A 21,007-nucleotide genomic window follows, 5' to 3' on the forward strand; every position below is an offset into this window, starting at 1 on the left:
GGTCCTTGGCTCAAGAGACTCATCCCCCCTCTCTGCACCCTCCTTTCAGGGAGTTGTAGAGGGCCATGAGGTCTCCCCTCAGCCTCCTCTTCTCCAGACTAAACCCCCCCAGTTCCCTCAGCCGCTCCCCATCAGACCTGTGCTCCAGACCCTGCACCAGCTCCGTTGCCCTTCTCTGGACACGCTCGAGTCATTCAATGGCCTTTTTGGAGTGAGGGGCCCAAAACTGAACCCACTCATCGAGGGGCGGCCTCACCAGTGCCGAGTCCAGGGGTAAGATCCCTTCCCTGTCCCTGCTGGCCACGCTAGTGCTGATACAAGCCAGGATGCCATTGGCCTTCTTGGCCACCTGGGCACACTGCTGGCTCACGTTCATCCGGCTATCCTGCTGGGGCTTGTCCAGAGCGGGGAGGCTGGTCTCAGTAACCCTACGGCAGGGTCTCACCCTTGGGGTTACGGCAGTTCCTGCTTGTGCTTGGTTTGCTTGATTTCTTCCTGCATTAGGGAAATGAAGAAAAGTGAAAAGTTAACATTGTGCCAAAATCCACTGGCCTCAAATAAACTGGGACCGCTGCAGCAGCAGGGCTGTGAGGAGGCTTTGGCTATCCCTGCCTTGCTGCCCTGGAGGCTCCCCAGAAACCCCCTGTGCAAGTCAGAGTACTCTCCTCTTCTCTGGTAACTGGTACTGCCTGAAAACCACCAGGCTCCCAGTTTTCTAACTGGGGAAGTGCTTCAGAGGGACAGTCAGCGGTTTGCGTTTACTCCCTGCGGAAAGAGAAATTTCCCTCCAGACACCGTGCAGCTTGTGTTCAGCTTTGAGCGAGGGGCGCTTCTCCCAGGGCGCAGTACTGCTGTGTCGCAGCATCGAGGCACCCGCTGGAAACTTCTTGTTATGGACAAACCCGGCTTTGCCCCTCAGAGCAAAACGGAGAGCAGCACAAACGCTGTGGGGCCTCGCCAAGGTGCGGTGTTAGACCGTGGCGTCCCTCTGTAAAAGGAACAAGCTTTTAGAAGACTCTTTTTTAGGGTATTATTAATAGTAGGAATAATTGATAAATAGTCTTACAGGTTTAATTAATAGGATAGAGGGGCTCTAGGAACAATACTGATAATTCAATGCAAATACTGCTCATTTGTCCCCTGAGCAGCCCTCAGCATGGCTGGCTTAAAACCCAGTCAAGCTGAATTAACAAAACCCAGTCTTAGGTACTAAGTTCTAGATATAACAAAAGATAAGAAGTGATTAACTTGAAGTAAGCAGTTTAGAAAGGGTAGGTAATTAAAAGTTAGACTATATGTTAAATAGAACATTCTGAGTTTTTTTCCGATGTCTAAAGGTGAATTCTGATGAAGATTGTTTAAGAAGATAAGTAACCACGATGATCGAAGACTGCACTAATGAGCAGCGGCTTCAAAAGAAGAATTGGAACGGAACGATGAGAATCACGTGAAGCTGCAGAAGGATGGACTTTTGAGATTGATGAAGACTCAAGAGCTGAGAGTTCATGGGAAAACCCCGAAGACTTTTGTATTGCAGAATGTTATGTAGAATCACATATACAGAAGGTGCTTTCTGTGAGTCGCTGCCACTCGCTGAGGTGATGGCCCAGCTCTGAGCTGTTAAACCCAGCCTAGAGGTACCCACAGTCTGGCAAAACTCTTTAACACCCTCGCTGCTCCCGCTACATTTGTCTCCCTGAATTTGCAGCGAATGAGCACAAGAGCAGGAGCTGCCCCTGCCTCCCGCTCCGCGCAGGCCGAGCTCCCGTCTGTGTCCAGGGGAGCTGCCCCGGGGCCGGCTGGGGTGCCGAGGCCGTGGCGGTGTTAGGAAAATCGCATTTCTTGATATTTTTGTGACAGCGGGAGGCCTGCCCCTACTCCCGCTGCATCTGGCACCTCCTCCGGCTCGGCCCGCCCCGGCAGCGCAGTTGCCGGCAAACTTTGCAGGAAGGGCCTGAGCGGAGCCCAGAGAGCGCGGCCGGGCCTAGGCCGGGTTTGGGTGCCAGGGACCGGCTGCGGAGGGGTGAGACGAGCTCAGCGGGGCGCAGGGGCTGTGGCCGGGCCGCTCGGCTGCGGGTCCCGCCGGGGGGATCCCGGGGGGCTGAGCCCCGCGGCCCGATGGGGGGGGTGTGGGGTACCGGGGCCTGGGGCTGCCGGAGCTGGCGGCACACTCGTGGGTGTGGGGGTGTCTGTGTGTGTGTCTGTGTGTGTGTGTGTCTGTGTGTGTGTCTCTGTGTGTGTCTCTGTGTGTGTGTGTGTGTCTGTGTGTGTGTCTCTGTGTGTGTGTGTGTGTGTGTGTGTCTGTGTGTGTCTGTCTCTGTGTGTGTGTGTGTCTCTGTGTCTGTGTGTCTCTGGGTGTCTGTGTGTGTCTCTGGGTGTCTGTGTGTGTGTGTGTGTCTGTGTGTCTCTGTGTGTCTGTGTGTCTCTGTGTGTGTGTGTGTGTGTCTGTGTGTGCGTGTCTGTGTGTGTGTGTGTCTGTGTATGTGTGTCTCTGTGTGTGTGTGTGTCTGTGTCTCTGTGTGTCTCTGTGTGTGTGTGTGTCTCTGTGTGTGTGTGTGTCTCTGTGTGTGTGTCTCTGTGTGTGTGTGTCTGTGTGTGTGTGTGTGTCTGTGTGTGTCTCTGTCTCTGTGTGTGTGTGTGTCTCTGTGTCTGTGTGTCTCTGGGTGTCTGTGTGTGTCTCTGGGTGTCTGTGTGTGTGTGTGTGTCTGTGTGTCTCTGTGTGTGTGTGTGTCTGTGTGTGTGTGTCTGTGTGTGTGTGTCTGTGTATGTGTGTCTCTGTGTGTGCCTGTGTGTGTGTGTCTCTGTGTGTGTGTGTGTCTCTGTGTGTGTGTGTGTCTGTGTCTCTGTGTGTCTCTGTGTGTGTGTGTGTCTCTGTGTGTGTGTGTGTCTCTGTGTGTATGTGTGTCTCTGTGTGTGCCTGTGTGTGTGTGTGTCTCTGTGTGTGTCTCTGTGTGTGTCTGTGTGTGTCTGTGTGTGTCTGTGTGTGTCTGTGTGTGTGCCTGTCTGTGTGTGTGTCTGTGTGTGTGTGTGTCTGTGTGTGTGTGTGTCTCTGTGTGTGTCTGTCTGTGTGTCTGTGCTCGAGGGTGCCCGCTGGTGCCCTGTGCACAGCCTGAGGCCATGTTTGTGGTCTCCCAGCCTGGCCAGTTCAGAGCTGCCCTCTGGTTCCTTCACCACCAGTAGCTTTACAAATCTATAGCAGATGAGGGGTTTTTTTCCTCACAAATATCTGTAAGAGAACTGTGTGGTGTTCAGCCTTTTTGTAAGAAATACTTCCCTTTTTCCTAAAGCGCTAGTTTCCACTTACCTGTTCTTCCTGTCCTTACGTGTCTGTAAAGTTTCTGCTCTTTCAGGGAGCCGGGTGTGACACCCGCCCCCAGACTGTGCCTTGGGAACACCAGTGCTGCCACGTCCCGCAGGTTACCAGTAAAAAGCCCTGCTCCAGGGTGCTGCAGCTTCCTTCTGCCGGCCTGGGATGTCAAAGCCGTTACAACTTGCTTTGTGGTTCTGCATCAGTCACTCAAAAGACACTTCTATCTGCCTATCCGTGGTAGGGTTTAAAAAGAACTCCTGATACTCACGCCATAAGCTAGTTTGTTTGCCAAGCTCAGGAGGAGCTGCAAAACATAAAGGAAGTGGAAAGAGCAGGAAACGGGGGACTCGGAAGTGTGTGACTACTGGTCCAAAAGCAAGCGTGGTGCCTCTGCTGGTCTTTGCACTACCAGTGTGCTACGATGGTAGTGGCTGATTTTGAAAGTCCTATGTGGATGAAGGCTTCTTCACACTAAAAAGGCAGAGGAATAATTAATTTGCTCAAATTTCATGCCTCTGCTCTTTGAGGTTTAAATCCTTAGCGTGCACTATGTGATATCTACTTTTCCCCTTTATCCATGGAGAGTGTGTGAGGGGAGGAGACAAGGACTAGTTGGTAACTAGCCGGCCATGGCTTCATGCCCCGTTTGCTGCGTCGGAGCATCCCTGCGGAGGCAAAATCTGCAAGACCCCCAGTCCCACTGTACAGTGCTCCTGTGCCATGGATGTGCCTTTTCTAACCCCCTCCCTGGCCCTGCCACGTTTGCTCTGCTGCCTTTTGCCTGCTCTCATCTACGGTCACTTTTCTCCCGTTGGCACCCGGTTTCACAGCCGGGTTTGATGAGGACCCTTCGCCGCCTGCAGGCAGCCTCTGGGCTCTGGCCCTGGCTCAGCTCTCCCTGCCCTGGTTTCCCCCTCCACTTGTAAAGCTTCCCACACTTTGAAATCTGCATAAGGCATAGGCGTTTACATTTATATCTTTTAAGGTTAATATTGCTATTTATTCTGATGGTGGGTAATTGCTCCATCCCCTGCCAAGATGTCAGCTGGGAAAACTCAGAGGTTTTCCCTAGGAGGAGAAGCCTCAGTGGCATCCATCACCCTGCATTTCTGTGCTCTCTGCCTTTCAGTAACACGCGTGTAATCCCTCCTGCCCTCTTCCTGTGCTTATAAACTGTTTCCAGCCACTCTGGGCTGGGGCAGGAGGCCTTCATTGTGCACTTGTGTTCTCTTTCAGAGCCATCTTTCCTCCTCCTCCTAGTCCCGGCTGCCTGGTGGTGCTGCCGGTGCCTGCCTGCCCGGCAAGTCAGAGCATGTCTGGACCCCGTGGACGAGACGCAGAAGATGGCAGAGCTGCTGGGGCTCGGGGACGAATGCAGGGAGGGGGCTTCGGGGGCTCCTGCGCTCGCTGCCTCCTGCCTTGCAGACAACAGGCTGAACCTGGATGTGTATCCTGACGGCTGCCACCGGTTCCTCCGGCTGTTCGAGGAGCGGCAGGGAGAGGTGGTCCGGGTGGAGTTCCTCCGGCTCAGCACCAACGATCGCCTCCTTGGCACCACGCTGGGCATCCTTCCTCATCTGAAGCATCTGAAGTCCCTGGTGCTCAAAGGTAAATTCCTGGGCCTGTCACCATCCAACTTTTCTAGGCTCAGCTTTTTTTTTTATCCTTCTCTCCACATCTGCAGGACAGACTGCCCCTTACTACAGCTTTGGCTCTTAGCCTTGGCCAGAGCTGCATGCAGATTTCAAAAAGGTACAGCTTCTAGACTCTTATTTCCTTCCTTTTTTTTCCTACAGCTGCCTGGGGACTGTTTTTTTGGAGTCTGGTTGGGTTGATGTGACAACATTTTCTTTAGCCATCCTCTAGAAGAGCATTTTTTGCACAGTTATAAAACTGTATATGCAAAGAGACCATAACTGTAAATACAAGGAGAGAGGCATTGAAAGGTGTTGAAATGTTCAGCTCCTCCTTAATTTTGGGGATTATAATGAGGTGTCTTTGCTGCGTTTCCATCTGAATCAATCCTAGCTTAATCCTTGCTTAGTGTCAGTGAGCGTAGGTTTAACAGAGTTCAAGACAGACCAGAAGAGGCTGCTCAACATTTTATCAAAAGTATGACTCAGGGCGTGAACATAATTTGGCAGGCTGTAATAACTGTTAGACCTATAAATATTAGATCATTCTTTGACTTTCTCATCTCTTTATTATAGGAAGATCTCAATACAAGTGGTATAATTTCTGAATCAGACTGAATCATTTGCTCTTTGGGAGATAGAATTTTAAAAAGAAATGAGAGAAAAAAGGGGGAGTTTGTGGCCAGAGTTCAGGGTTCTAGCTGAAAACTGAAAAGACTGAGGTTCGTTTCTATATCTGCCACAGATTTCTCATGTGAATAATTTCATTTGTCTTTTCCCCCTTTAGTAAGTTGAGGATAATGGCAATACCTTTTATCAGGCTTGTGTTGTGAGATGTACACACACGCTGAGCATCCTGAAGGGCAATAAAATAATTGACAAAGATTTTCTTAGGTACAAAGTACAATGTGCTTATCAGTTTGATTGTTCTCATTTTTTTTACCATTATGCAGCATAAAAAATGTTTGGTGCCCTCTGCTGTATGTGTACACAAATAGACAACAGTGGAGGGAGAGTAAGAAACAATGAAGAAATGGAAATTTTTGGAAGTTGCCTTTTGTTTGCTTGACTTATTTTCTGTGGGCGCAGCCCTTCCCCAGTTTGAGTGTCACAAGCTGGGGTGGGGGACTTGCGTCCTTCCCTCTCTGCACTGCCTGGCATACACAATACGGAATTATCTGCCTTTTTTCGCACATTTTCACTGCTTTCCTCACATCTGCTCTCCAGTCTTGCAAGGGCAGATCTCAGTCCTCGGGGCTGTTTGTCCCTCAACAGCATGGGCAAAACCTGGAGGGTGGGGAATGTCTCATAGTCCATAAGGTGTTGTGTGTTGGCCACTGGTGCTGGTGGGGGAGAGGTGGGGAAGGAGAGCAGGAGACTTGGAGGGGTATGGGCCACCCTGCTGAAAGGTGGTGGATGTGTGGAGTGGCCTGGCTCTTTCTGAGCTTCGACTCCGGATGAGTTTAGTAGAGCTCAACTAGTTGACTGGTTGATTTCATAACAGGACTTCCCCATTATTGCCCTTTCGCTGTTAGGAAACTGAGGCAAGGAGCAGAAAACCCACTTCTCTATGAGTACTTTGTAATCAGTGCTGCTCATTGTGATCAGCAACTTACCATCTTCTGGGTCTCTGTGCTGAGGAGTCTCACATGAGGCTGGTGAGATATCCCCGTAGCATATTGACCTCTTCCTCCTCTTCCCTCCACACCCAGGCGGGCATGCCAGGGATGAGTTTGGCTCGTGTCAGCATGGGTCCCTGACAAGCTTGCCACCAGACGTTGGGAACCTGAGCTGTCTCACCCACCTGGATCTCAGCTTCAACAGCCTCTCCACCTTGCCGGGCTGCATCCTCCACCTCCCCAGCCTCCGTGTGCTCCTAGTGAGCCACAACAGCCTGGTGACACTCCCTGAGGACTTCGGCTCTCTGAGCAAGCTGACTTTCTTCTCTGCTATGAAAAATCAGCTGAAGGACTTACCCCAGAGCATTGGGGAGCTGGCAGTGCTGCAGGACCTGGATCTCTCAGAAAATGCTTTGGAATTCCTCCCCGAAGAAGTTGGGAATCTGCACAACTGCACAGAGCTGGATCTCTCTGGGAATCGCTTATCGAGCATCCCAGACTCCTTAGGTCAGTATTTTCTAGGGGTGAAGAAGGACATGGGCTTGTTGAGCTCTTGGTATAGTCTAGGACCCCTGAAGGCCCTTGGTGTCTGCCCCCAGAGTTGTTAGCACAAACCATCTGTTAGGTGGCAAGTGGAAGGGATATCCAGAAGAAACATGCTTGGTTCAGTCAGTCCCTTTGAGCATTAACAATTCCCTGGACCGTGCTTTCTGCTTCTGTGGATCAGGAAGACTGCAAAGATTTCAGTGCAATTTACCATAGCCGAGGATCTGGCCTGCCTGGTTTTGGGCAGCACCCAGGACTGGAAACAGAAGAGCTGGGGTTTAACGGGATGCAAATCTGGGCTTGAAATCATGCTGTCTGGCGTGTGCCAGTCCATGGAACCAGGCTCTGAGTTGTGCTGCACAGCTGCCTGGCCCTTGGGTCCCGTATTACTTTGGGCCTGGTGCTGTCGCTGATGCTGTTGTGGAAGCATCTTCTATCCATACTCGTAGCTGGGTGCTGAAAAGCAGAGGACAGAGGAGGCTGTGTTGCCTCTCGGCTAGTTCCCTGGACCCTTTTATTTTGTGAACTAAAGAGATGTTGGGCTCCTGTGCTTTTCCCTTGTTGTGTGTGTGTGTACATGTGATGAGGAGAGCGGCGGGGGGTTGGAGCTGACGTGCAATGCAATTAACAGCACGGATCGGGGGTCATTTCTTGTTCTAACCTGCAGCCAATCTGAAGTCTCTGCGGCGGCTGCATCTCCACAGCAATCTCTTGGTGACAGTCCCTGCCTCGCTTGCCAGCCTGCCCAACTTGTCCAGACTTGATCTGCAGAACAATTGCCTCCGTGCTGTCCCCCCCGAGATCCAGACCTCGCCGTTCGTGCGCCTCCGAGGCAATCCCTTAGGAGAAACGGAGCCATCCCCGCAGGCTGGTAAATGCAAGGCTTCTGCTGCTGTGGGTTCTGCCCAGCTGTTCCCTCACTCAGCCCAGCGTGGCACCGATGGGTTTGGATTAGAGAGGACAAGCAGGAGGGAATCAGATCAGTATTTATTGGTCTGGAATAATGACTAGGCTGCAAGGATACAGACAGTACTAGTTCTGTTTTTACGAGTCCAAGCCCAGTCTGAAGGGCTCAGTGGTCCCTGGAATTGGGCTTGCTAGGAGAGGTTTTACAGTGGGAGTGAAAATGGGATTCACAGGAAACAGATCAGGAGAGGCCCATAAAGGAGTCCAGCCTTTTTAGCAGAGGTGAGCACCAGTTCTTGGGCTTGCTGCATGGCCCTAAGGCTGTGGTGGCTCTTGCTAGAAGCACAGAGAGCACAGAGATCATTCTGCTGTACGGTTACCTCCTGCTTTCTTGTAGTTCCCAGGCTGCAGAGGAGCAGCTCTTTGTCCAAGATGAAGGTGATGAATGAGCAGGAATCTGAGCAGGGTTTCCCAATGGTGCTCACGTTCACAAGAGCAAGCGCTGATTCGCAGGGGTGGCCCCATGCAATCAAACATGGCCCTGGGAGCTGCAGGGGTGATAGACTGAAATATTTGGTAATTCCCCCTGCTTTTGAGTTTTCCTGTGGGAAAATCAGCATTTCCAGTACATCTCAGGACCCCGAGGCCTCTTCCTGTCCTCCTGCTCCTGCTTGATCAGAAGCCCACTGCGGTGTGAGCAGGACTCTGTTAGTGATTTCCATCAGATTAGGATTAAGTCAAAATTGAAATGCAAGTTCAGCCTTTCTTATCTATCCTGATTTAAGTAACCTTTGTCTCCTCCTACCCAAACTTTCTTATTGCCACAGATGAATCCAGTGCCGGAGGGCTACGAAGACTCTTCCTTACATCAGGAGAGGACAGGTAAGCCTCTGTTATTAAGAATTTTTATTACAGTGTTGTAACAAGGTGCCAGACAAGATTGGTGCATAGTGGGTATTGCACATGTATATAGGAGCTTTTGGCCTCAGCAGGCCGGTCAGACACAAGGTAGGAGATTCTTCTGTTGATTTTTGGAGGGCTGAAGTCATTGCACGGTGTCATACATTCATGCATTTCTTCTGGAAGCTTTACTGTCACCTCTGAAGGCTGCAGAGTGGTCCTGGCCTGTGGCATCCATTTCTACTTTCCACCGGGGGCTGCCTCTGACCCCCTGCGGATCTACTTCCGAACCCTCGCACCGGACCCTCGGTGGGTAAAGCTGAGGCATCATGATGTCCTGCTAAGTAGAGTCCTGGAGCTGCAGCCTCATGGGCTCAAATTCCAGCAGGTGAGGACACATCCAGGCCACCTCCTGATCAATCTGCCTCGGCAGTAGCTCGGCAGAGTCTTCTGAGAGAGTCTGTTGGGACTTCAGCTGCCCCCATCACTGCTGCTTTTAAGTAGCTGCAGAACTGCCTTCCAAGGAAGCCCGGCTGCAAAGACTTGGAAAGGACACAGCCAGCTTCTCTGGCACTGTGCTGGTCTGGCTGCTTTGCCTTCCCCACTGCTCCTGCTCGAGCTGAGCTGTAACCTTCCTCACTCACAACCCTCCCTCTGTGCCAGAAGATAAGTGCTGTTCCAGCACTTGGCCTTAGCCAGCAAGGAGAATGGTTCACATCCTTCCCTAAAAGTCTGACTGGATGGTTTTCATTCAGGCTGGTGAGTCCTTACACCACCAGCCCTGTCATGGCTGACAGCAGCTCTCTGCAAAAGCTGCTTTGCCCTTTCTGCCCACAAGCTGCTGGACTTTCCCTGCTGTCACACTGCATAGCGGACCTGACATCTCCTGTCACCTCCCTGGAGGCTGCAGGACAGAGCAGGTTCCTATATCTCCTCCTTCACTCCCTGCACACAGGCTGTGCTTCACCCTTCCCCTTCTTGTGTGCACATGAAGCCACAGAGCACAGCTAGGCTTGGTTGTATCCTCTATTGGTGTCTCACGGGAACGCTTTTTTGCCAGGAGGTGCAGATCTGGATGCCATATGCCTCCCCTCAAACCCTTCACCAGCGTGAGGTGGTGGTTCGGACCTTCAGTGGGCAGAGCTGGAGTGATCTGAGAACAGGAGTGGAGCAGAAGAGAAAATCAAAGGTGAGCAGATTGGAATGACCAGTGACACACATCCTTCCTGTTACCCTCTTTGGTTTTGCCCAGCCAAGACTGAGCCCATCTGAAACATCTCAGGAGCTGTGTTTTGACCAGCTGCTATAAAATGTAGTGGATTTCAGCTCCAGGTTTCCTCTCCCATGGAGGTGTGCCTCCTGAAGATGATGAGCTGCAGCCTGCCATGCTTCATCCCTGTTCTAGGGCTTTCACCTGCTCGGCTGTTACCGGCACTTATTTTCCTGCTTTTATTGTATTATGTTATATGCCTGTATGTTTTCTCTTCTTTCCTGTCCTGTTACAGAAGCATGTGGCTCACTGTAGTGTCCTTCACTTCTCTTGGTTCCTTGTTGTCTCCCGACTTGTGCAAAATGAATGCAAAGTGCCAACAGAGGGGACATTGCTCTTTTCCAGCGTGGATCCAAGCATCAAAGTGACCTTTCCACCTGGAGTCACTGAAGAGACTCGCAGTGTCAAGCTGCAGGTACGCATGCTTTAGAAACCAAGCTTTAGTAAGCCCTAGCACGGCTCTTGTTCCGTGGCAGGTAGGGGAGCTGAAGGTGAGATCACAGAATCACAGAATCATCTCGGTTGGAAAAGCCCTTGAAGCTCCTCCAGTCCAACCATGAACCTCACACTGACCATTCCCAACTCCACCAGATCCCTCAGCGCTGGGTCAACCCGACTCTTCAACCTCTCCAGGGATGGGGACTCCCCCCCTGCCCTGGGCAGCCCATTCCAACGCCCAACAGCCCCTTCTGGAAAGAAATACTTCCTAATATCTAGTCTCACCCTTCCCTGGCGTAGATGTCCACCCTAGGGTAGGTGGTGTCTGACGTGGATGCTTCGTGGGCTGAGCCATCTCAGATCACCTTCTGTCTGAGCTTCCCTGCCTGCAGAATGGGCCGTGCTCCAGCTGCCCTGTGTGGGGGAGGACCTCGGGGCTCTGCCAGCGCTCCCCCGATCGGCAGGTAGCTGCTGTGAAGGGAACACGAGGAGGTTTTTTGCCTCTTGCTCCCCTGCAAAACATACTGAGCGTGACAGGACAGCTCAGTGACTGAGACTGGCGGGGGATGATTTATGTGGATCTAATTCTAAAGCCACCCCACGAAAATGAATTGTTCTGTAGAGCTGCTAGATAGTGCTAAACGCTATTGTAATACCTTGGTGTGCCCCAGCTTGCCAGGTTGAGACCAGTATTAGAGCAGACTTCAGCTGAAGTTCCCTGTGCTTCCATTCCTCAGCGGGCCCTGAGCCAAGAGCAGCGTTTGCTTGCTGAGTGCTGGGGGCACTGAGCGAGCGGTGTGGGAATGTGGGTGCCGGGCTGCTCACCGTGGTGTCTCACACCCAGGTGCTGCCAGTCTCTGCAGAAGAGATAGAGGAACTCACGGCCAATGCAGGCTGCAGAGCCAGTCCCCTGCTCTGCCTCTCCCAGGACTCCCTGGTGGATTTTCTCAGGCCAGTGAGAATTCAGCTGCCCCTCCCGCCTGGGGTCACAGGTCAGTTTATTCCCAAAATGGTGAAAAAGAGAAACGCCATAAAAAAACCTACAAATGACAAGCTGGGAATTTTGTTTGCCTTTCCTGTCAATAATGAAGCTTGCTGCTTTTCCTGCAGGAACAGCAGGGTGTGTCTGCTGAGTGAGTGGTGGTGCAGGGTGGTGGGGTTGAAGGTAGTTCAGGTCCAGCAGACCAGAGCTGGTCTTCACAGACCAGCAGCACAAGCTGGGAGAGTGGCCTCAGCAAATGGATTCCTCTGCTGAACTCCATGTGTATTTAGACTGCTGGGTTTGGTGTGACGGCTTGGAGAGGCACTTCTGCCAGCTGAGGAGATGCTTTGGGAGAGGGCTTTGATTCATGATTAGGAGTAGCTTGAAGGAGGTGATGAAGATGCTCCCTCCATGAATCTGCGTTCGCTCTTACTTCCTTGATCATGAATCAGGTGCTGAGCCACTGCTGTTAAAAGTGTACGACCATACACTAAACCATTTCCCACTACCATAAACAGCCTTGCCAGGGATTCCTCTGTTTGCATGCTGAGTACTCCGTGTCTCTTAATTTCCTATTTTCTGGCTTTCTTGTGAAGAAGTAACATCTTTTTGGGTGCGGCTTGGCCTTCATTGTAACACTGCCTGTTATTTGTATGTCTGAAGTGCATCAGGATTGAAAAGCCTGTGGGATGTACTTTTAGAAAGACACAGAACTTAATTAATAACCCCAGATACTGGTGATGGGAATTGTCTAATGAATCTGTTTGGCAGAAATCAGCACACTATCAGTTTAAGTCTGCGTATTCTGCCAGAATATTCTGGAAGCTTTTATTGCTGCTCTTTGACCAAAGTTCAGTCCTTGATGCTAAAGAGAAGGTCGTGAGCCTTAATTTGGTGCTTTTATGAAGTGAATCACCCAGAACTGTGGCTGGGTTTGTAACGCCGTGAATGAAGGCTTCTGCTGCATATAGCATCTCTTGATCGCTGTGGTCTTTAGGGCTAAATTTGGATCGGTCGAGGCTGCATCTTCTCCATGGTGACCTGGAGGGCCAAACCTGGGATGACATTACCAGTCAGGTGGTGCTGGAATTCACCCATCTTTATGCGGTGTTTGAAGTCACCCACTTCTCCTGGTAAGTGCAGGGTTAGTCCTGACAAAACGATGGGATGTTCCTCTGCCTTGCTTTTCCCACATTCTGATCAGGGGTCATGCCATTAACCCTACCTCTTCCCTTTTCCCTTTGCAAGTCAGGCCCAGATTAGGACTCTGTCTCTACCCATCATATTTTACAGTCCTGTGGGCGTGACATTGACCTCTCTTCCTAGGCAGGTTCCCTCCTTTTTCTTAATTCCTTGTCTGCCAGGTACTGGCTGTGGTACACCACCAAGACCTACATTGGAGGCATTGCCAAGAAAGTCTATGAGCGGCTGCGTATGTACCAGGTGAACTTCATTGCTCTGCAGAGGAAGAAGGACCCCGAGCAAGTCCTGCTACAGTGTGTCCCCAAGCACAAGGTCTGGGCTGGGTTGTGTTGCTTTGCTCCTGAGCTTCCTGGGCCTCCCTCTGTAGGATGTAGGGGCAGCAGTGCACCAAATGGTCCTGTTCACTGCCCCAGGGTCATGGCTGGGCTATGCTGTCACCACGCTGGGTTGGTAGTGTGATACCAGCTCACTGGCACCTGGGGAAAGAAGGGAAACTCATTCTATGCAGCGGTGGGTGCCATGCAGCGATTTCCTCCCCTGTGAACCTTGAGGACTGGGCTGCTAAAACCATCTGAGCTGCAGTAATTAGCCATGTGTGTGCTGTTAGCGACCAGCAAACATGAGGCAAAACATGTTGGCTTAAACTTCAGTCAAAGATATTAAAGCTAACACGTCACTTGTCTGACATGGGCTGGTAGCGTGGGCAGAAGCACTGCTCTGCTCTCAGCTGGCGTGGCTAGAACTGGTACTCCTGCTGATGTTCCTTGCTGTTTACAGTCCAAGCAGTGGAACAGAACATATGAGCCCTCCTTAATCTGCTTCAGTGCAACATCAGGTTAGTTTATGCTGTTAGTCTGAGCTAATCTGGCTGATTTTGTGCGGAAGGAGATGTGAAGCGCTCGCACATTCTCTTCTGCTGCCTCTGCCCTGGGGCTCTCAGCCCTCAGCAGTGTTGCTTCAGCTGTCAGCAAAGTAAGTGTGCAGCTGTGTTTGTAGAGCGTGTGCCTTGGCAGAGAGCGCAGCTCAGCCAGGCGAGGCTTATTTTATCAGACTGCCAGAACTGGGCTGCGTAGTCAACTCTCTGCATAACCCTTTGATCTGGTTGCTCCTTCTTTTCTTTATTCATTCTCCTGTATTGAAATGGCCTGTGGGCATAAACATCTGTAAGGAATTTTTATGTCTTGGGTTCTGGGCTAAAATTGTTTCCAGAGGAGGCAGCAATGGCACTCACAGTGAGATCAGGGCGTGGGGGGTGTCTCTATTCCTGCCAGGGATGGTCATGGCGTGAGAGAGAACGTTTACTCTTAGAAATAGAAAGAAGAATAGACACTTTGGCTCTAGGCTGACTCTTGCAGTGCCTCTGAGACCCCGGGTCTGACAGTGTGATCACAGGCTGCAAAGCCAAAACGAGCTTTCTGCTGTCCTCAGCTGTGTGCTATTGTAGCATGTGGCTTTTTGCAGAGAAAATGCCTTTTAATGGCATAACTGTGAGGGAGATAAGGTAGCAAGTAAATCCCTCCCTGTCTTTGAAGGTTACTAACCTGTTAAAAAGATACAGACATTGCTGAAAATGCTTTTTTAATGGCAGCTTTGGGATGGCCTATCGTTGTTAGTCCACATAGGCTTTTCTGCTTTTTACTTGAGAAGAGAAACAGGGAAGCCACAAAACTCAGAGCACCACTTCCTTGTCTGTAGTGAACGTACCTGGGATAGGAGGGGTGGGGGTTTGTTCATTTGTTTACATCCGTTTAATGTAAAATGGACTTTCCCTGTTGAAGGTGAGAGGAGCGTCATGGGTGTAGGGACGTGGGTCAGGGGACAGACGTGCTTCAGACCAAACACGGGCTCCTGTGTTGTCACCCTTGTCAGGTTGACCCAGTGCTGAAGAAGCTGCAGGACCGCTATCGAGGACCTGAGCCGTCCGACATGGTGGAGATGTTTGAGGGAGAGCAGTTTTTTGCAGCTTTTGAGCACGGCATCAGCATCGATATGGGTATGGTAGTACTGGGCTCCTTTCTGCTCCTACCTCTTGTGCTTCTCTAGCCCCAGATGTGTTTCTGCTGGGGGCTGTACTCCTCCATGGCATTCCTCTCTGTCTCCAGCTCACACGCTTCTCACAGCAGCCAGCCCATGGACAATGACTTTGTCACATTCTCTGGTCACCCAACTTTTGTGTCTACTTTTCCCTATGGAGGTGCTGTTTGCAGGCTTTCACTTCCTCTCATGCTGTTGTAGCCTGCAGAGGGAAATAGCCAAGTGTGTTTAATTTATGACTGATCTGCTTCTGCAGCCCTTTTCCTGGCATCTTAGACACCACACTGGAGTGCCCGTGGTGATCTAATTAATGTTGCCCATTTCTGAGAGAACACATAGAAAGATACTTTTTTGGAGAAGGTATTTCTGAAATAATCCAGTGCAAAGAATTCCCCCTAATGGAATCATTAGAAGAGAAGGAAGGAGGGAGCAGAACCAAAACTTAAGATGATGCCCCAATGTGTCTGGACCTGCTACAGCTGCAAACAGCCATTTTCTGCAAAACCTGAATGTACAGCTCAGTTTCATTGGTGTAAATTAAGCACAACTCTATGAAGAATAATAAAATGTGCTGGTCTTTCAGTGGAGTTCACGAGGCCAGAGTCTGTCCCTCTGTCCTGAGTTAGGCTGGACTCTAACCTAACTTAATTTCTAGATAATTACATATATGAGTGTTGTACCTGATTAAATTCTTTTCCTTTAGCTCTATTCCTATTTCTGCACCCACTGCAGAAATGGTGAAGAGATGGGTGACCTATTTTTGTGCGTTACAAGATGTTATTGCAGACGATTCTACCCTCCAAGGGGTAGAATGGACCAAGGACGGGACTTGACTCCATCTGAACGTCTTGCCCTGCCTTGCCTTCTGTTCTTGAACTTGATCTCCACCTTGTGGCCGTTCTCCTTTTCCACCTGTAGGACCTGCTTTCTCCCCAGCCAGTGATTTCTGCTTTCCCCTGTCACCCAGCGAGGAAGTGGGGGGTTACAATTCTTTCAGGCATGAGTAGCAGGAGTAGATAGTAGCATGGAGGCTGCTCGTGGATGATAGGCTGTTGGCCAGGCTTGAAAAGCTGCACACTTTTCTGCACAAGTTGAGTGTTTGCTGCTTCTCTGCACAGATCGCCCTGACTGCGTGGATGGTCGTCTCTCATTTATTTTTTACTCCCACCTGAAGAACATGAAGGAAATCTATGTGACCTCCCCTGTAGACAGGAAAGGCCAAGCTGTAAAAGGCCAGGTGAGCAACCAGTTACACTGACTTTTTGTTTCCTCCTTCATCATCATCATTGCTTTTACAGTGCTCTTCATAATAATCTCTGAGTGCTGGGCATGACTCTTCCCCTCCCCTCTTTCCCTTGGCTTTGCATTTCACTGACTAACCCCTGAATAAACAAGAGTAGTCTGGAGGGATCACTCATCACTTAGCTCTCTGACTTACATTCCTGCCGTTAACTCTTGGGGTGTTAACAGTGAGTCCAGCCTTTATGGCAGAACCTCAGTGCTCCTCCCAGTTGCACTTAATTGGGAGGCCGTATTTATGGACTGAGGACAGGTGAGAAATGCTGAATTCATTATTTCCCAGAGAGAAAAGACATGGTGCAAAGACTTGGCTGCTGTGCTTCAATCTGAGCCTCGCTGTTTGCTTTCTGTTTGCAAAGGTCTCTTTCTACCGAGGCGCAGTTCCTGAGAGCATCTCTGAAGATGCCAGAAGGAGGAGGAAAGGACCAGACTCCCTCTGGCTCGCTACTCTGCCCATCAAACTGCCTGTGAGTGGTTTTGTTTTCTACGGAAAAATTAATCTAGATGGGGTAAGAGCATGGCCTTCCTGCTCAGCTAATTTTGTCTTCCTCCATGAGAACAGTTGCAATGAATGACTGCAAGAAGTGGCTGCCCAGCCACGTCATGGTGGAGATTCCCCACTCCCTGTGAGCTCTTCTGCAAGGAGAAACATGAATAGCTGGGAGTGCTCTCCATCTCCTGCTCATCTTGCCTGTCAAGCACAGGCTTGTTGGAGGGGTGGACAGAGAGGGTGGATCCTTTGAATGAATGAGGGATGTAGAACAGGAGGAAGCTCGCTGTAATTAAGGGAAGTGTCTGTTTTGTTTATAAATTCCTTAGTCACACAGCTCATGCAGCAGGGCAAAAGAAAGGTCTAGGTTGAGGTAGTTAGGCTGGATTTGAATACAGGTGTTGAGTGTAAGTATTCTGCTGTGAGCCACTGGCCTTTAAAGGCTAGGCTTTGTGTTACAGTGAGAAAGTTTTTCTTAGGGAATTTAATGGATTTTTGAGAAGCTTAAAACAATAAATACCTTTGTAGGCTGAATGCTTCCCTTCAGATCATCTGCCATGATCTCACATCCCCTTCTGACACGTGCAACCTCAACGTAAATCTCTCTTACTGCTGAGGAGATGGTTTCTCCTGGGGAGGTGATTCACTGAAAAATGCTCTGTAAAGACCAGACAGGAAATTTGCAGTGTGAGCTCTGACAGTGAGCACTATGATCCGATATTTTTCAGAGGCAGTGGGCATTGCTGGTCATTGCCAGTACGAGTGCTCCTTGCTCCTTACAGCCTGACTCTTCAGCGCCAGGCTCGTCCTTCCTCCCAGTAGGAGGAAGGAAATGTCAGTGTGCAGACTGAATGGCTGGACAACGTCCTCTACAAAACCAACTTGTTTAGCATGTTCTCGCTCTGTTTGTGACACAGCGATTGAAACCCCGCTGGGGTGAGAACCCCAGTCCTCTGAATGGCTTCTCCTTCCCTCCCTTGAACCTGGGCAACGCCGAGACTGGCTACCTGACCCAGGCCAACCTGCTGAGCATCGCCAGGCGCGTGGGAGCGGACTGGCAGACCGTCGGCCTCCACCTCGGCTTGAGCTATCAGCAGATTGAGCGCATAGGGTACAACAACAGGTGAGACAGGGCCCAGTGATAACAGCGATGCATTATATCTGTCCATCTGTCTGTCTGTCTAGCTATCTGCAATGTAACAGCGTAAATTAATGCTTGGCTGGTTGAAAGTTTTCCTGCTGGAATTGTTTTGCTGGATAAAAGATGGGTTGACTAATGGTTCTTCCCAAAACATTACCTTTTTTATGGTAAGCTGATTATTTTCTCTTGCCATTATAAAATAAAGCTTTATGTTTGAAAAACAAAAGTGGGAAGTAACAAACGTGATGAGCTTTGTAGTTCAGATGAGTTGCATTCCTGTTTTGTGCTGTGATCTGGATTCCTGGCCGGACTCCATCTCCGACAATGGGCAGTGGTCTATGGCATTAATTGTGAATATCATCTTTATTCAAAAAGAGCTTGTGGTACATCATGGGACGTGCACTCTGACCAAAAAGCCAGCGCAGTAGGAGAGAATGAGACTTGTTAGGACCAAACTACTGTTCCTGTGGGGAATTTACACTCAAGAGCAGAATGCTTTGACATTTTCATTAGGAAAACATTTTCTATAGAGGTTTTAGTGCAGGAACAGCAACTCCTGTATGATGGGTGGGGAAAAGGCAGGCCCACTGAGGGCTTTGTGTGTCTGGATAGTTTCTCTGGGGCTCCAGTCGTGGGCTAGGACTCAGGTAAGCCACTGTGGGTTGCCCGGCAGGAGAGCGTGTTGGTTACTTCTGTGCTTCCCCCTTTCTTCAGAGAGGATCTTAATAAGCAGATCCTGGACATGCTTTTTTCATGGGCTCAGCAAAACTCGGAGGATCCTGACTGTGTGAGCAAGTTGATTACAGCCATGAAAGAGAGCGGCCGCCAGGACATCGCTGATGAGGTCGAAACCATCATTGAGCTGGGACGGCAGAAGTACAGGGAGTCCATCCGCCGCGTGGGCCTGGAGCAGGAGAGCAGCACTGAGGACTCTGCCATAGCTATGGTGTAGCACCTACCAGAAAGAACTGGCCTTCGTATGGGGACCCGCTGCCTACCTGGAGCCACAATGCCGTGGGGCTGCTCCAGCCTCAAGGGCCAGTGTCTTCCCAAGGAGCTGGACGTTGACTTACTTGCGAGCAGACTACTGAGCTCTCCTGGGTCTGTGCTCACATGCCTCTTCTGCCAATCCCAGGTGGCTTAGAGTGTGTTTATGAGCCTTTTCCGTAATTCTACTTCTTGACCTTGAGCTTTAGATTCCAGAAACATGGAGAAATTCAGAGACTGAAGTGTCTGTCAGATGAGTAGTGGCTAAAGTAGCCTTTAATGAATTAATACTCATGTTACATATATTTATTTATAACTTATTCCTGAAACTGTGTTCTGCTGGAAACACTGGGTGTGAGCATTTGGGTCTGTTTGTGCTCCAGTGCTTGATGGGAAAATGAAGGTGCAATTGTCTTAGGAAGGCCTGTGGTGTGGTGGGGACTGTTCAGCTATTTTTGTTAATGATGTGTTTTGTTCACCTGAAAATGTGAACCATATTTTCCATGAAAATGTTTTCTGTTTTCTGCCAAATCTCTTACAGTTCCCTCAAGCCCAAAACAAAATCTAAGTATTGGTGGGGAAAAGAGAAGAAACTAATTTCTAGCAAAATTGCTCTTGTTTTCGGTTTTGTTCCAAAAGCAATTTTAGAACAAATAAAATTTCTCATTGTCCCTAGGCTGCTGCACCTGCCAGGCTTTTTCGATGAGACCTACACGCTGCTGGTCTTTGACAGAGTTCCAGTTTTATTTTACAAATAAGTAAAAATCCATAACCCTGCTGTTCTGGGAGAGACTCTAATTTAAGTGAAAGTAAAATTTTCCTTGCAGTTTCAAAGGAATATTCCTCACATCCTCCCAGTGAAATATGCCTGAGTCGTAGTGAAGGTGTGACCCCTTGTGAAGTCTGCTGAAAAGCATGACTTAAATTTGCATTTTAAAAACTGGTCTGACCAGCTGTGAAATAGGCAGTGCTGTGGGATTGGCAGGAGCTGTGCAGAGCTAACCTCCCAGTTTTGCAGTCTGAACATCTTGTATAAGGCTGGAAGTGTTTATTGCTTTTTAACTGCTCAGACATTGATTACTGAGTTGCCCTTCTCTTCCTGTTCTCCATCTCATCATGGGTCTCAACTAATGACCCACTAATGACAGTGGGAAATTTCATGCAAGCTTTCTGAAAGACTGTTGTCATCTACATAGATTCAACCCTTTCAAGACAGATTTGGATTCAGCGTAACTCTGTAAGCAATATATAAAGGGCTGTTCTCAGTCTGGAAAACAGAAGTCTGTATAAAAATGCCAGGTTGCAACACTCAGAGTCAACCTGCAGCTGCAGGTCTGAGAAATCCTGGTGTTTTCTTCCCCTGTGAAGAACCTCAGTGGTTTCCCTGATGCAGTGTTTCAGACCTGCCATCAGTGCTATTATTGAAAGAGAGGCATAAAATTGTTCTGCTTTTCTTTCAAAATTCATCTCAGGCCACGGAGTGATTAGTCCAGAGCACTGGACAAGGACTTGCAGACTTGAGTTGTCACCGTGGGCCTAGGGGCTTCCTTCCTCAGATCTGATTTCTTAGGCCATGCTGCCCCTCAGGTCTCATGCTGGGTTCAAGTCAGCAGTTCTTTTTTGAATGTACATTTTCTCTGGTAGCCTGTGTCATACGTTCTTGTCTGTAATTTTGATGTATACCAACGAGGTATTTGTTCTTTCCTCCAGTTTTGGAGAGATGCATTTGGGCATATTGCTCTCACTGGAAATAAAATAAGCACTTCACCGTTTCACAGCGTGGTCTGCTAATCCATAAATGCCTCGAGATAGAGCCAGATCCCTTTAAACCTGCTGGCAGAAGGACACAGGTGAGCTTGGCTGTGCTGCACAGAAGTGGGAGAAAAGCTCCTTTGGGTACTGGTGGCCGCAAAGCGCAGGACAGGCTGCAGGCATCCCTGTAGCCTGGCTTTGCTCAGAGGGGCTAAGCTGGGAAACACAACACTCAGGGCGTGGGTTTGACTAGCTGAGCGTATGACTAGGGCTCAGGTGGAGCAGGGCTAGGGAGCAACAAGGCTAGTCTAGAGGGGCCAGCACGTAGGCTTAGCCTGGCCTCTGGCGAAGGTGCAGGAGGCTTTTGTCTAGGCAAAGCCCCCCTAAGGAAGGCTACAGGTCACGTGAGGCAGCATCCACTGCCGCAGCGGGATGAAGCCAGGCTGCACTTAGCTCTCTGTTCACAGAATCACAGAATCGTCTCGGTTGGAAAAGA

The 21,007-nt window shown here is 49.9% G+C and overlaps 1 protein-coding gene across 3 annotated transcripts; it reads left to right on the forward strand.

The window, feature by feature from the left end:
* Positions 1–1,940: 1,940 nt before the first annotated feature.
* PIDD1 (p53-induced death domain protein 1) lies at positions 1,941–20,531 on the forward strand. 3 transcript variants are annotated; one of them, XM_074842698.1, is made up of 16 exons: positions 1,941–2,023; positions 4,547–4,918; positions 6,657–7,070; positions 7,777–7,980; positions 8,843–8,897; positions 9,102–9,303; positions 9,976–10,104; positions 10,421–10,600; positions 11,468–11,615; positions 12,603–12,738; positions 12,970–13,120; positions 14,678–14,801; positions 15,961–16,079; positions 16,501–16,608; positions 17,549–17,754; positions 18,487–20,531. In XM_074842698.1, exons 2-16 carry the CDS (start codon positions 4,654–4,656, stop codon positions 18,722–18,724), a joined length of 2,679 nt encoding a protein of 892 aa, XP_074698799.1. In that variant the 5' UTR covers positions 1,941–2,023; positions 4,547–4,653; the 3' UTR covers positions 18,725–20,531. The 3 variants fall into 3 exon arrangements, with proteins under 3 accessions (XP_074698799.1, XP_074698800.1, XP_074698801.1); XM_074842699.1 differs by lacking the exon at positions 6,657–7,070; XM_074842700.1 differs by lacking the exons at positions 17,549–17,754; positions 18,487–20,531 and adding an exon at positions 16,704–17,537.
* Positions 20,532–21,007: the final 476 nt, after the last annotated feature.

This window comes from Strix aluco, chromosome 16 (assembly GCF_031877795.1).
Source record: "Strix aluco isolate bStrAlu1 chromosome 16, bStrAlu1.hap1, whole genome shotgun sequence".
NCBI classification, from domain to species: domain Eukaryota; kingdom Metazoa; phylum Chordata; class Aves; order Strigiformes; family Strigidae; genus Strix; species Strix aluco.